General features: G+C 48.0%; 1 protein-coding gene across 1 annotated transcript in view; it reads left to right on the top strand.

Moving 5' to 3' along the window:
- Positions 1–4,803: 4,803 nt before the first annotated feature.
- The window catches only part of LOC309564231 (alpha-1-inhibitor 3-like), a 92,792-nt gene continuing 83,023 nt past the window's right edge, over positions 4,804–14,572 (top strand). Inside the window, exon 1 of the mRNA XM_082268858.1 lies at positions 4,804–4,899. Coding sequence (XP_082124984.1) covers positions 4,832–4,899 — 68 coding nt within the window. The 5' untranslated portion in view covers positions 4,804–4,831. The remainder of the gene's footprint in view (positions 4,900–14,572) is intronic.

Below are 14,572 nucleotides of genomic sequence, written 5' to 3'. Positions count from 1 at the left end.
CACCTCAAAAAGCCTTCTAGCCGAGAAAGTTCCGCTAATCTATCATTGGACCAAAGTGGAGTATATCTGGTATATCCAACGATTTCTAAAAGAGTTTTAACTGTTTGTCACACATTGTACATCATTATGTACATCAAATTTATTGTAGGATGTGCAGATTGCCAGACCATTATTCTTGATCTTTAAGGATAGTTTACAGATGGGTATGGTGCCAGCTGATTGGAAAAAAGCCAACGTGGTACCAATATTTAAAAAGGGGCCGAGATATATCCCAGGTAACTATGATGTTAAGGGAACACATACAGGACGTTAGTAATGAAAACGGTATTATAAGTAGTAATCAGCATGGATTCATGAAAAATCATTAGTGCAAAACCAATCTATTAACCTTCTACGATGAAGTGAGCTGCCACCTAGATAAAGGAAAGCCTGTGGATGTGGTGTATCTGGACTTTGCAAAGGCCTTTGACACCGTTCCCCACAAACGCTTACTGTACAAATTTAGGAAGGTAGGTATGGACCATAAGGTGAGTACCTGGATAGAGAACTGGCTCCAGGGGAGAGTACAGAGGGTGGTGATTAATGGGGAGTACTCGGATTGGGCGGGTGTGGAAAGTGGGGTACCCCAGGGTTCTGTCCTGGGACCAATCCTGTTTAATTTATTCATAAATGATCTAGAGGAGGGGATATCTAGTACAATCTCAGTATTTGCAGATGATACTAAACTAGGCTTGCCAATATCTTCTATGCAGGATGTGGAAACCTTGCAAGCGGACCTGAACAAAATAACGGGGTGGGCAACTACATGGCAGATGAGATTTAATGTTGAAAAATGTAAAGTAATGCACTTGGGGGCCAGAAACCAGAAAGCAAGCTACTCACTATGGGGGAACCTCTGGGTGAGTCTAGGATGGAAAAGGACTTGGGGGTACTGGTAGACAACAAGCTTGGCAGTGGCATGCAATGCCAAGCCGCCGCAAGCAAAGCCAACAGAATACTGGGATGTATAAAAAAGGGGATTCACTCCAGAAATAAAGAGATTATTCTCCCACTCTACAAGACTCTGGTCCGGCCACATCTGGAGTATGCTGTCCAGTTCTGGGCACCGGTCCTCAGGAAGGATGTGCTGGAACTGGAGAAAGTCCAGAGAAGGGCAACAAAAATAATTAGGGGAATGGAGGACATCAGCTATGAGGAAAGACTACAAGCACTGAACCTATTCTCTCTGGAGAAGAGACGATTGAGGGGGGATATGATATCAATGTACAAATACTGTACTGGTGACCCGAGCATAAGGAACAAACTATTCAGAGAAAGGAGATACAATAAGACACGTGGCCACTCACTAAAACTAGAGGAAAGGCGGTTTAACCTTAAAGTGCGTAAGGGGTTCTTCACTGTAAGAGCGGTAAGGATGTGGAATTCTCTTCCACAAGCAGTCGTATCAGCAGGGAGCATTGATAGTTTCAAAAAACTATTAGATGGACACCTTAAAGACCACAACATACAGGGGTATACAATGTACGGTTAAAAGCAAACACACACACACATCATAGGTTGAACTGGATGGACTGATGTCTTTTTTCAACCTCACTAACTATGTAACTATGACTTTAAAAACAGTAGGAGTGTCTACCATCTGTAATGGATTTTTACCTTTAAGTACCTTTAAGGCATATTCTTTTAAAGCAACAACCATAAAAAACATTCTTGCACCAAGCAGAATTAAACTGAAATGAGAACACCAATCCCTACTCCAGAAAGACCTCCAAGAATACACCTTGATCGGCAGTAACAAATGTAATGGAATAAAAAATAGAGCAGGCACAATAACATCCATCAGTACAGAAGAGTAATATTCAATCATATCTCTCATAACTGACAGAGCTAGGAATGCACACTTTATGTAGATATGTGTGTATGCAGTATATGAGCAGAATGTACAATGCAAAGTCATATGAATGCTGACATGTTTTTGGCCATATTCCATACTCTGGGCTGTTTTTAGAGGGAGGCTTATTGTGAATGCATGTGTGTGTGTTTGTGTATGTGTGTATATGTATATATGTATGTCTATATATATATATATATATATATATATATATATATATACATATTTATAAATATATATATATATATAGACACTATATTGTCCACAGTATTGAGATACCTGCCTTTACACTCGCATGAACTTTAATGGCTTCTCAGTCTTAGTCCTTGGGGTTCAATATTGAGTTGGCTCACCTTTTGCAGCTATAAAAGCTTCAACTCTTCTGGGAAGGCTGTCCACAAGGTTTAGGAGTGTGTCTATGGGAATGTTTGACCATTCTTCCAGAAGCGTGTTTGTGAGGTCAGGCACTGATGTTGGACGAGAAGGCCTGGCTCACAGACTCTGCTCTAATTCATCCCAAAGGTGTTCTATCAGGTGGAGATCAGGACTCTGTGCAGGCTAATCAAGTTCCTCCACCCCAAACTCACTCATCCACGTCTTTATGGACCTTGCTTTGTGCACTGGTGCACAGTTATGTTGGAATAGGAAGGAGCCATCTCCAAACTGTTCCCACAAAGTTTGGAGCATGAAATTGTCCAAAATGTCTTGGTATGCTGGTGCCTTAAGAGTTCCCTTCACTGGAGCTAAGAGGCCAAGCCAAACCCCTAAAAAAGAAACCCACACCATAATCTCCCCTCCACCAAATGATTTGGATCAGTGCACAAAGACATGAATGAGCGAGTTTGGGGTGGAGGAACTTGACTGGCTTGCACAGAGTCCTGACCTCAGCCTGACAGAACACCTTTGGAATCAATTAGAGAAGAGACTGGGAGCCAGGCCTCCTTGTCTAACATCAGTGCCTGACCTCCACAAATGGTCAAACATTTCCATAGACACACTCCTAAACCTTGTGGACAGCCTTCCTAGAAGAGTTAAAGATGTTATAGCTGCAAAGGGTGGGCCAAATCAATATTGAACCCTACGAACTAAGACTGGGATGCCATTTAAGTTAATTTGCGTGTAAAGGCAGGTGTCCCAAAACATTTGACAATATAGTGTATATGTGTATGTATGTGTATGTGTACGGTATGTGTACATGCGTGTGTAAAGATGGTAGCCCCACTACTCTTGGACTAGGAATTATCACCATTAGAATCTGTATCACACCAAATTCTCATTTTTCCAATTACTGAGGTGCTTAATGTTAGATTATACCCATATAACCTCCACCACTAAATTTTACAGTACAAACTAAAATTTTATGCATAATTTTAAATACATATATACATTCTGTTTTTTAACATTTTTTATACGTTTTACACAGCTAAAGGGCCTTTTTATCACTTTTTAATTCATATATTTTTACTGTATATATCCTCCACACTTTGGATCCATATTGAAAATGTTTTTGTCATATTTTTATGTATTTCATCCAGTGTACTGTACACCTTTTTCCTAATAAAGTGGCCAATAAAGAGCACTGAAAATGCGTTGGTGTTTTAACTTGTTTTTATGATCAATAAATACCAACCTTCCAAGGTACTTGGAAGTACCTTTTTTTTGAATGGGCGCCTCTGCTGACCACATACTGGTTCCATGTTGGGGCCTTATTCTATCTACCACTTTTTCGTGAAGGTTGGCTTTAAGAAATACACTTGAATCTCAAATTTATCATGGTTTCATTGTTAAAAGGCAAGAGGGGTCTGAGAGCACACCTGATGCATAAAATATCTCAGCCTATTATGTCAAATCTTGGCTGCTATAGAAAAGGAGAGATCACAGGGTCTCATTATAGGCCCAGTTGATTTATTCATAGAAGCCATTACTACGGCTTCTATAAATGAAGCACAATATATGAATGGAGGGGGAACTATCAATCATCTGTCCATCCTCAATTCAGAGATCACTTTTCAATTGAATTGAGAAAATGGACGGAAAGAGTGGGCATAGTTGGGCTCTCTTAATAAAAGCCTGTAACAGTGCCTCAGTTCTGTTAACTCTTGCTGCACCTGAAGATTACAGTGGCAGGGGTAGGGGGCATCAGAGGATGGAAGATTTGAGTGGCAGGGTAGGGGACATCAAAGGATGGAAGATTACAGTGGCAGGGGTAGGGGGCATCAGAGGATGGAAGATTACAGTGTCAGGGGTAGGGGGCATTAGAGGATGGAAGATTACAGTGCCAGGGGTAGGGGGCATCAGAGGATGGAAGATTACAGTGGCAGGGGGCATCAGAGGATGGAAGAATACAGTGGCAGAGGGCATCAGAGGATGGAAGATTACAGTGGCAGGGGGCATCAGAGGATGGACACATCACACTAAGGGTAGGTAATGTTCCTTGTAATTCATTTGTATTTTTTTATTGTAGGTAAACTTGGGCTTTAACCTTAAAAAAAAAAAAGAAAAATCTGAAATTTTGTAATGTTGTTGAAACTTCCCTCAGCACACAAAATATACAGCAAGCAATATGTTATAAAAATGTTCAAAACACAGACGGAGGTTTCACAAGTCAAAGATAGTATGAGTCATACTCCTATATTATTGGTAGTGTTAGTGTTATAGGGAAATATGACTGTTCCAATGAAGTCACAGTGGGGGAGATTTATCACCTTTTTGAAAAATAGCGAAAGCAAAATATTTAAAGTAATTATTTGCAAGTGCCCCTAACCCCCCCAAGACCTATGAAACATTAGTGCTTAGTGAGTATTTGCTGTTCAGGGATGAATGCCCTCACAGTGAACCCTGCTTCCAACAGTGTAGGAGGGGGGTATGCCGGGAATACAAAACATACCAAGGCCGTGCCAAGCTTATACGCAGTCAATCTAAACCTTGCAGCCTTGCACAATGGTGTCCTGGGTGCTGTGTGCGGGTTTAGTCCTCCTTCACATCACCTGCTCAGTGGAAGCCAAACTGTGAGTAATTTTATTTGTTTTAGTATACAAGTGACAGCATTGATTATGTTACACAGGTTCTAGCTAAGTATCCCTTTATTTAGCTATCAAATGTGTACATTTAAGAAATTTGTGATACATAATATAACACTTTCAGTTTGTGTTGTTTGTATTTGGAAGAATGGGCATTGATTAGAACAGTGCAGTGTTGATTGTTCTTCCCGTTAGCTGGATGGAGGCTTTTGCTCTGATTCTTTGTGCGTAGAAACTCTATAATTAAAGGCAAAAAACACATCAAAGTCATAGCTCACCCTCACAGGAGCTGCTGATAGCCAGTGCATTCCTCCTCTTAATTTCAGTGAATACACAGTCAGGAACACAGAATTTCCTACGGTTCAATAACAGTTCCTCAATGTCTCAGTAACAGTCTAAGAAATGTGTATTTTATGCTTTTATTAAACTTGGATTGGGTGTGGAGAAGCATGGGATACCGCACAAAAACATTAATTGACTGGGGATGCTTCTCTTCACATTGTTCTGACAGAGAGCTCCCACAAGATTTACTACTGGCTAAGAAATGTCTAGGACTTACTTTTGTAGAACTGAGAACTAAACATAGTCACTAAGGCACAGAATTTTGGTCAGGACCATCAGTTGCCTTCACCAGGCTCTATTCAGCGAGGGATACATAGACTCACAATACCACAGGACATCCGGACACTTTTTCCCCCAACTTCTACCGGGCACTCTTCAGTGAGCCAGGCCATCAGAAAAACCTAGAAATGGGTCCCTCAGCTTAAACGACAGCTTGGACCTCATCCTACCAGCAGTTTTCCAGCAGACTGCCCTAAGGGACAGAGCCCCTTAGACAAGGGACTCCTCTTATAGGACTGGCCTCATGACATACTGCTCTGCCACTCCAGGCCTCAGTCAATTTATGGGCTCTCCAGCCACCTATGGGCACACATCCAAAGGGATTGGCTGGGTCCCCATAAACATTAAAGCTGCCTTTCCATCTTTACTGCCACTGTTGTTATAGAATCCTCTAGAATGCAGAGGGGACTAATAAGACCAGCAACATGTGAAACATTGAGCAGACTAAAATAATTAACCACTGCTCCTCTGGCTGCAGAGGAGCTAAACTAAATTTGCTTAGCAACCTACACTAACTAGGAGGTTGCTACAAAAGTTCCTTGCATAGATCTTGTTAACACCTTTGTGTTCTATATTTGAATTCACAATAAATGATTATGAGTAGAAACTGTTTGCTATAATGATCATTATTTTTAAAAATAATAAATAGAAAATAACAAGTGTCATGACACATTACTCAGATACTGTAGTTTAGTGAACCTACAGTATAGCCTGAATCTGAAATGTAGCTGATCATCACTGATCCTTTGATAGCCGCAGGATACAAGCATCCATAATGCATACACACCAGTCTGAAAAAGCAACACATTTATTCAACAATGTTAAAAGAGCAGTGAGTAAACCAATAAGGCATTAAGCGCTGCGCAAACTGTTGGCGCTATATAAATCCTGTATAATAATAAATAATAATAATAAGGCATCAATTCATTGAAAATCATTTCCAATGGGTTGCTACAGTTTGCCAGTTGATCTTTGTGCTGCTTAACCATTTAAAATTGAGAGCACATTTATATTTAGGCATTACAGTAACATGTAGTAACACATGCATGGCCAGAATGAATGGCAATACGCATACTGTGGTCCTGTGCAATGCTGTTTCTTTCATTTTGATCTGTGCTCAATGCACTAATGGAAAGTAGGCAGTGCACCCACATGCTGTGCATAGCAATGGACTGCATTAAAATGGGTCTTGTCTGATTGTGGGACAATGGGAAAAATGTAATAAAATTGGTACACTCATCTGGTGTAGTCGTGCATAGTAGCCAATCAGCTTCTAGTTTCAGCTTGTTCAATTAAGCTTTGGCAATAAAGCCTAGAAGCTGTTTGGATTCTATGCAGGGCTGCATCAGATTTTGCACTCTCCAGTTTTAGGAACTAACCCCCAATGTGTTGGCTACCCATTTATAATGAAGCAACATACCACACGATTAGGGATGATCGAACTTTTGAAAAGTTCGGTTCGACCAGAACACCCGAACTTCCCGAAAGTTCGGCCCGGATTTCAGAACCCCATTGAAATCAATGGGACCCGAACTTCGGTAATCAAAAAACACAATTTTGAAGCACTAAAACCCAATAAATGCCCCTAAAAAGTGCTTAGGGTTCTGGGTCATGCCCCAGGGACTATTAATCACACAAAAAAAAGTTCTTAAAAATTGTCGTTTTTGATAGAAAGCCAATTATTGAAAAAATTATTGAAAAAAAAATGAGATTTCTTTGGATGTCACACCTGGGCATTTTTGTTGCAGGCGTTTTTTTTTTGGGCATTTTTTGGGCGTCTTTGGAGGCAGGCATAACATCTGAACTTCTGTATAGGGGTATATATACACAAACACACACATATATGTATTTATACACATACACACATATAGGTGTGATAGGAGCGAAGCCCTATGGCTGCAAATAATTTAATTAGCGCAGCCATAGGGTTCTGCAACTTTCACACCTATATATGTGTATGTGTATATATACATACATGTGTGTGTGTATATATACCCCTACACAGAAGTTCAGATGTCATGCCTGCCTCCAAATACGCCCAAAAAATGCCCAAAAAAACACCTGCAACAAAAACGCCCAGGTGTGTTGTAGCAGGCGTTTTCTTTGGGCATTTTTTGGGCGTCTTTGGAGGCAGGCATAACATAAGAACTTCTGTATAGGGGTATATATACACACACATATATGTATTTATACACATACACACATATAGGTGTGATAGGAGCGAAGCCCTATGGCTGCAAATAATTTCATTAGTGCAGCCATAGGGTTCTGCTACTTTCACACCTATATATGTGTATGTGTATATATACATACACGTGTGTGTGTATATATACCCCTACACAGAAGTTCAGATGTCATGCCTGCCTCCAAAGACGCCCAAAAAATGCCCAAAAAAACACCCAGGTGTGCTGTTGCAGGCGTTTTTTTGGGCATTTTTGGGACGTCTTTGGAGGCAGGCATAACATCTGAACTTCTGTATAGGGCTATATATACACACACACACATATATGTATATATACGCCTACACACATATAGGTGTGATAGAAGCGAAGCCCTATGCCTGCAAATAATTTCATTAGCGCAGCCATAGGGTTCTGCTACTTTCACAACTATATGTGTGTAGGTGTATATATACATATATGTGTGTGTGTGTGTATATATACCCCTACACAGAAGTTCAGATGTCATGCCTGCCTCCAAAGACGTCCACAAAAAAGCCCAATAAACGCCTACATCAAAAACGGCCAGGGGGGGCGTGGTCTGGACATGGACGGCTGAGGTTGTGCTTTCACTGAGCTCCGTGCCTGTGCGACCCTTACCCGGCCGACGTTCACTGCTGACGCCCGGGATGAGATCAGCGAGGCGCAGGAGGTCAAGGGGATGAGATCAGCGAGGCGCAGGAGGTCAAGGGGAACGGCTGGACCACCGAATACACCCCGCCGGAACCCGGTTCGTGGAGCTATTCAGCACTTTTTCTCTCCTACACCGGCTCCCGCCGCCGCCTCCAACATGGCGGCTGCACGCTCTCCCCCTCTGCAGGATGCGAGCCCTCCTCCAGCATCGCCGGCTTCCACCGCTGCCTCGGAAACCCTGTTGGACACTCCGGCTGCCTTTGGAGCCCCGGGACCCAGCCCTTCCCATCCGACTACCCAAGTGGAGGTGGACTCTGAACTCCGCGCCCTGTTGCGCGCCCTCCCCACAAAGGCCGACATCGAGGCGATCGTGGGTCGCCTGGAAGCGAAACACCGCCAAGAGGTGACCGCGGTCCGGGCTGAGGTACAGACTGTAGCTGATCTGGTATCGGCGGGGGAGACCACCATACAGGCTATGGAGGGACGCCTGGCCTCGGTGGAGGCTGCACTGCGGTCCCAGGAGGAGGTGACCATTGCCATGCAGATCCATATGGAGGATCTGGAGGACCGCAGTCGGCGGAACAATGTCCGGATTAAGGGCCTGCCCGAGGCCACGGGTGCTGATGACCTTCCGGCCACGGTCACCGCGATCTTTGCGCAGCTATTGGGGGAAGATTTACCCCCCCGCATGGACTTTGACCGCCTGCACAGAGCGCTGGGCCCGCGTTCTTCGGACCCGGACAGGCCACGTGACGTACTGTGCCGCCTGCATAGGTTTGCCCACCGTGAACTTATCATCCGGAAAGCATGGGATGTGGGCACCCTGGACTTTGATGGGGCGGCCCTCAAGTTGATGCCGGACCTCTCCAGGGCCACGTTGTACCGCAGGGCCTTGCTGAGACCTCTACTGGACCTGGCTCGCCGCAGTGGCGTCACCTACAGATGGGGATACCCGCTTTCTGTCACCTTCCGTAAGCCGAACTCCTCCTTCACACTCCGCTCCCGAGCGGAGCTCCCTGCGCTCTTTGCCTTTTTGGAGGCTGACCCTATTCAGGTACCCAACTGGCTCCTTCTGCTGCCCAGGCCGTCGGATCGCAGGCCACCTTCCTCCGGAGGCTTTCTGGGATCTCCCCGTCCTCAACGCTCCAGACGGAACTCCAGGCCCCGGGCGCCGGAAGCACGTAGAGAACCTTGAATGTATTTACCCTTCGTCCCGGGCACCCTCTGATGCCCCGAAGCACCTCGTCAGCTGGCTGAACTGATCCCTGGTCCCTTCACCTTGCCCTGCAGATGACGGCTTGACTCAGGTTTGCTTGTTGATGGTAACCCCCCCCCCCCTTTTTTTTTTTTTGTTTTCTGTTCGGGTTGTGCCTCCCCGCAGATGCCCCTGCTTCGCCTGCATGGACTGGCCTTGCTGCTCCCCCACTGACTGGCAATTATTTCACCCGCTGCTCCCACTGTCCGAGGCGGGGGGGTGCTAGGTCCGGGCACTGCCAAGACTGACGTCATGGACCGTTCTATTGTCCCCACTTTGGGTGCCCGCAGCTGCTGCAGCCTGCACTGCCATCCGCAGTGCTGTACATGGAGTCCCAGGGGTGGTTACCTGGGGGGGTCGCCTGTGGGCTCCCCGTGGGTTGTGTGGGGTGGGGAGGGGGATTGGGGTGACCTGCTGTGGGGACCTGCACTTGTTCTTATGGGGATCTGTTACCGGGGACGTTATGTTCTTATTGTTATTGTTTATTGCACTGTTCGCTCCTGCGATCCTCGCATGCCCCAGAGCGGGGGGGGTCCTCTGACCCCTGGTCTTTTGTGGGCCACTTAGCGATGATGCAGTTGGCTGTGATTACACTACCTGTTTTCATTATGTGCCTTAGATGCTGCTGTGGGTACTAGACTTGCCCTGAGGGGCCCTCGGTCTGCCCCCTCCACTTCCAGACACGCTGCTTTTCCTCGCTTCTGTTTCTGATGTCTATCCTACATACCATACTTACTAATGGGTCTCTCTCTCTCATGACGGTATCCTGTCTCCCTCGCCTCCTACTCTCTACTCTCCCTCCTATACACGTACACGGTGCCGGGTGGGCCGGACAGCCGGACTCGGGTTCCATTTTTCCTGGGTTTTTTTTTTTTTTCTCTTTTTTGTACTTCCTGGTCTGTCCTTCTCCAACCCCCGACCCCCAGTAGGTTGACGCCTGGTGGGCTCCGTGCCTCCTGGCGCTCGTGCAGTAATTTCTGCTCTCTAGTTTTGCTATCTCCTCCCCTCCTCTGCTTCTTTCTCCCTCTCGCACTCTCTCTATCCCCTCCTACTCCCGTTCTTGTTTACTCCTGATCTTTGCCCCTTCCCACCCCCCTCCCTTTGTGTGTACCCCCCGCTCCGTACGGGCCCATGGACGCCATTCATATTGTTTCTTTGAACGCCAAGGGGCTCAACGTCCCCGAGAAACGGAAAGTCCTCCTCAATGAACTTCGCCGCAGTAAGGCGGATGTGGCTTTCATTCAGGAGACCCACTTTCGGGACGATCGCCTTCCACTCCTTAAGAACCGTTTCTATCCCTTTGCATACCATGCCACTAACCCTGTGGCGAAATCTAAGGGAGTCTCGATCCTCCTCTCTGCTAAAGCTCCCTGGCATTGTGAAGGAACGCTGGTGGACCCTGCGGGCCGTTATCTGTTTTTGAAAGGGACTCTGGGCCCAGCTCGCCTCACCTTCGCGTGCGTGTACGCTCCTAACGAGGGACAGGCCTCATTCATGGTGGGCGTTCTGGAGAAATTGAACGCGTTTCAGGAGGGACAACTCGTTCTGGGGGGAGACCTCAACCTGCCGCTAGTGCCTGATGTAGATACCTCCTCGGGGACGTCCTCGATTCCCCACGGACACCGGAAGAGGTTTTTGCAAGCCCTCCACGGTGCACAGCTGGTGGATGTCTGGAGACTCCAGCATGGGGGGGAGCGGGACTACTCGTTCTATTCCCCACCCCATCAGACGTACTCCCGTATCGATTATTTCTTGGTGCCACACCGCCAACTCCACGCGGTGCGGTCCACCTCGATAGGATCCATCACCTTTTCAGATCACGCGCCCGTCTCCCTGACCTACTCCCTGACTGAGGGGTCGGAGCTGGGGTCCAGGGTGTGGCGTTTGAGCGACTCGCTCCTCCAGAACGCCGAGGTACAAGCGGAGGTTCAACACGAGCTTTCTGAGTTCTTTCGGGTAAATGTCCCGGACGACTGTGACGCGGGCATGATATGGGAGGCCCACAAGACAGTGGTGCGGGGACTTTTTATTAAACACGGCTCCCGTCTCAAGAAACAGCGCCAGCAGCTACTGGAGCGACTGTTGGACGAGATCCATGCCCTGGAAATTAGACATAAGCGTTCCTTTTCGAGAGAATTGGAACTGGAATTGATTGCACTCCGCCAAAAGGTTCAGGACATCCTCTTTATGAAGGCTAAAGCTGACTTGCAGAGGGCACGTCAGAAGTTCTATCTTTCTGGCGACAAATGTGGCCGGCTGCTGGCGTCCTCCATTCGGGCGCAGAGGTTGGCTAATTACGTCCCACACGTTCTGTCCCCGTCGGGGCAGCGGGTTGCTCTCCCGAAACAGATCGCCGCGACCTTTCGCGACTTTTTCTCCACCTTATACAACCTCCCCCCCTCAGTGTCCCCCGCATCTCATCTAGAGGAATATATCGCCTCAGCGCACTTGCCCTCCCTTGCGGCAGAAGACTGTGAGTCGCTGGAATCCCCGATCACGCTGCTGGAGTTGCAGGGCGCTCTAGGCTCCTGTAAGGCGGGTAAGTCCCCAGGGCCCGACGGCTTCACACTCCCCTACTTCACCACTTTCCTACCCACCCTCAGCCCTCACTGGGTGAAGTGGCTCAACCTTCTGGGATCTGGGGAGTCTGCCTTCCCGAGGGACTCCCTTAGGGCACACATCTCCCTCATCCCGAAGGAAGGAAAGGACCCCTCAGCCTGCGCCAGTTATCGCCCAATCTCATTATTAAATGTGGACCTGAAAGTGTTCGCTAAAATCTTGGCGAATCGACTTGGACCTTACATGTCCCGTTTAGTCCATTTGGACCAGGTCGGCTTTATACCATCCAGGGAAGCTCGTGATAACACGACCAAGGTCCTCAACCTCATCCATGTTGCCCGGTCCACTAATACCCCTTGCGTTTTCCTGAACACGGATGCCGAAAAGGCCTTCGACCGGGTCAGCTGGAGGTTTATGACGTCCACCTTGCGTACTGTGGGCCTCGGTGCCACCATGCTGTCCTGGATTGGACATCTCTACTCGAACCCGACTGCGCAGGTGAAGTGCAATGGAGTCCTCTCAGACTCCTTCTCGATCTCCAATGGCACTCGTCAGGGCTGCCCTCTCTCCCCCCTTCTCTTCGCCCTCTCCCTAGAGCCCTTTCTGTGTAGGGTGAGGGCGAACCCGGACATCACCGGACTTACCGTTGGGGACTTTGAATGTAAGGTCTCTGCATACGCGGACGACCTGATGTTTTCCTTGACCAACCCTGTCGTCTCTGCGCCTAACCTTCTCAAGGAGTTGACGCTATACGGTACACATGCTAACCTGAAGATCAACCTCGGTAAGTCAGAGGCGATGGGGGTCGCTATCCCCCCGACCTTAATGGCCACCATTTCTTCCTCGCTGCCTTTCCGCTGGACCAAAGGGGCGCTTACGTACCTGGGCACCCGTATAGCGCCGATTATCTCGCAGCTTTACGAGCTCAACTTCGCCCCACTGCTCGTCACGGTCCGCCGCCTCCTTGAGGCCTGGTCGACCGGCCTTCACTCCTGGTTCGGGAGGTGCAACCTGCTGAAGATGACGGTCCTCCCTAAGGTTTTGTACCTGCTTCAGGCTCTCCCAATCAAACTTCCATCTGCCTTTTTTAAACAGCTGCACTCTCTCTTTGTACGGTTCATCTGGGCCACGGGTGCCCCACGCTTGTCCCGGGCACTTTTGACGTTACCCAAGCACTGTGGCGGCCTGGCCCTGCCGGATGTGCACAAATATTACTTGGCGACGCACCTCGGTCGCCTTCTCGACTGGCGCAGGCACTCCACATACAAGTTGTGGGTTGGCCTGGAACTGGCGCAATCTACGATACCCCTAGGGGGCGCCCCCTGGTGTAAGGGGCACTGGCCACCTGCTCTGGTATCCCACCCTACGATTGGGGTTACCCTCTCTGTGTTGTCCCCGGTAATCCTTAACCCTGCTATTTCTTCTGCAACTTCCCCGCTGTTTCCGATTTTGGGGAATCCGGCGTTCTCTCCGGGCCTGATAGATCGGACGTTCCAACCGCTGGTTGACCGTGATATGAGAGTGGCTTCTCGTTTTACGTGTCCAGGTGGCTGGCCCTCCATAGCAGAACTGTCAGACCCGACGGGGCACTTTGCCCTTACCTTTTGGCCGGCTGTGCAATTACACCACTTTCTCTTTTCCCTCCCGGAACCTGACCTTTTCAACAGGGAATTGACCCCTTTTGAGGAACTTTGTGAAGGTGAGGGAATGCTCCCACACACACTGTCTCAGGCTTATCACCTCCTGATCTCCCCGCCGGAGGATTTCACCCCTCCTTTCCTTTCCAAATGGGAACAGGATCTCCAGATTTCTCTCTCACCGACGCAGAAGCTCAACATCTGCACAATAGCTTTAAAGACGCCGACCTGTACCAGACTGCAGGAGTCCAACTATAAGTTACTCACCAGGTGGTACAGGGTCCCTTCCCGTCTGAGCAAAATCTTTCCGGGGACCTCCGATACCTGTTGGCGCTGTCAGGAAGACAGGGGTACCCTGCTTCATGTATTCTGGTCCTGCCCGAAACTGCGAGACTTTTGGACCGCGGTGGGCTCCCTACTACGTGATCTGACCGAACATACTATTCCGGACACGCCGGAATTTTTCCTCTTACAACGCACCAGCATCCCCCTGAGGAAATATAAACTTTCTATTGTGCCCCATGTCCTCTGTGCGGCTAAATCCTGCATTCCGCAGTACTGGAAGACCTCCCGATCGCCCACCATCAGGGACTGCATGCGGAGGCTGGTCGAGGTGAACAGACTGGAAGATCTGACCCTTACAGCGCTCCACCAGCGTGAGAAGTATGAGAAGGTATGGGGATACTGGAGGGTTTTCGTCCTGTCAGAACGGGGAACTTCTCTGTTGGGCTCCTGAG

Source organism: Pelophylax lessonae, assembly GCF_965119305.1.
Source record: "Pelophylax lessonae genome assembly, chromosome: 9".
Taxonomy (NCBI): domain Eukaryota; kingdom Metazoa; phylum Chordata; class Amphibia; order Anura; family Ranidae; genus Pelophylax; species Pelophylax lessonae.
This window is presented reverse-complemented; position numbering and strand designations above follow the sequence as displayed.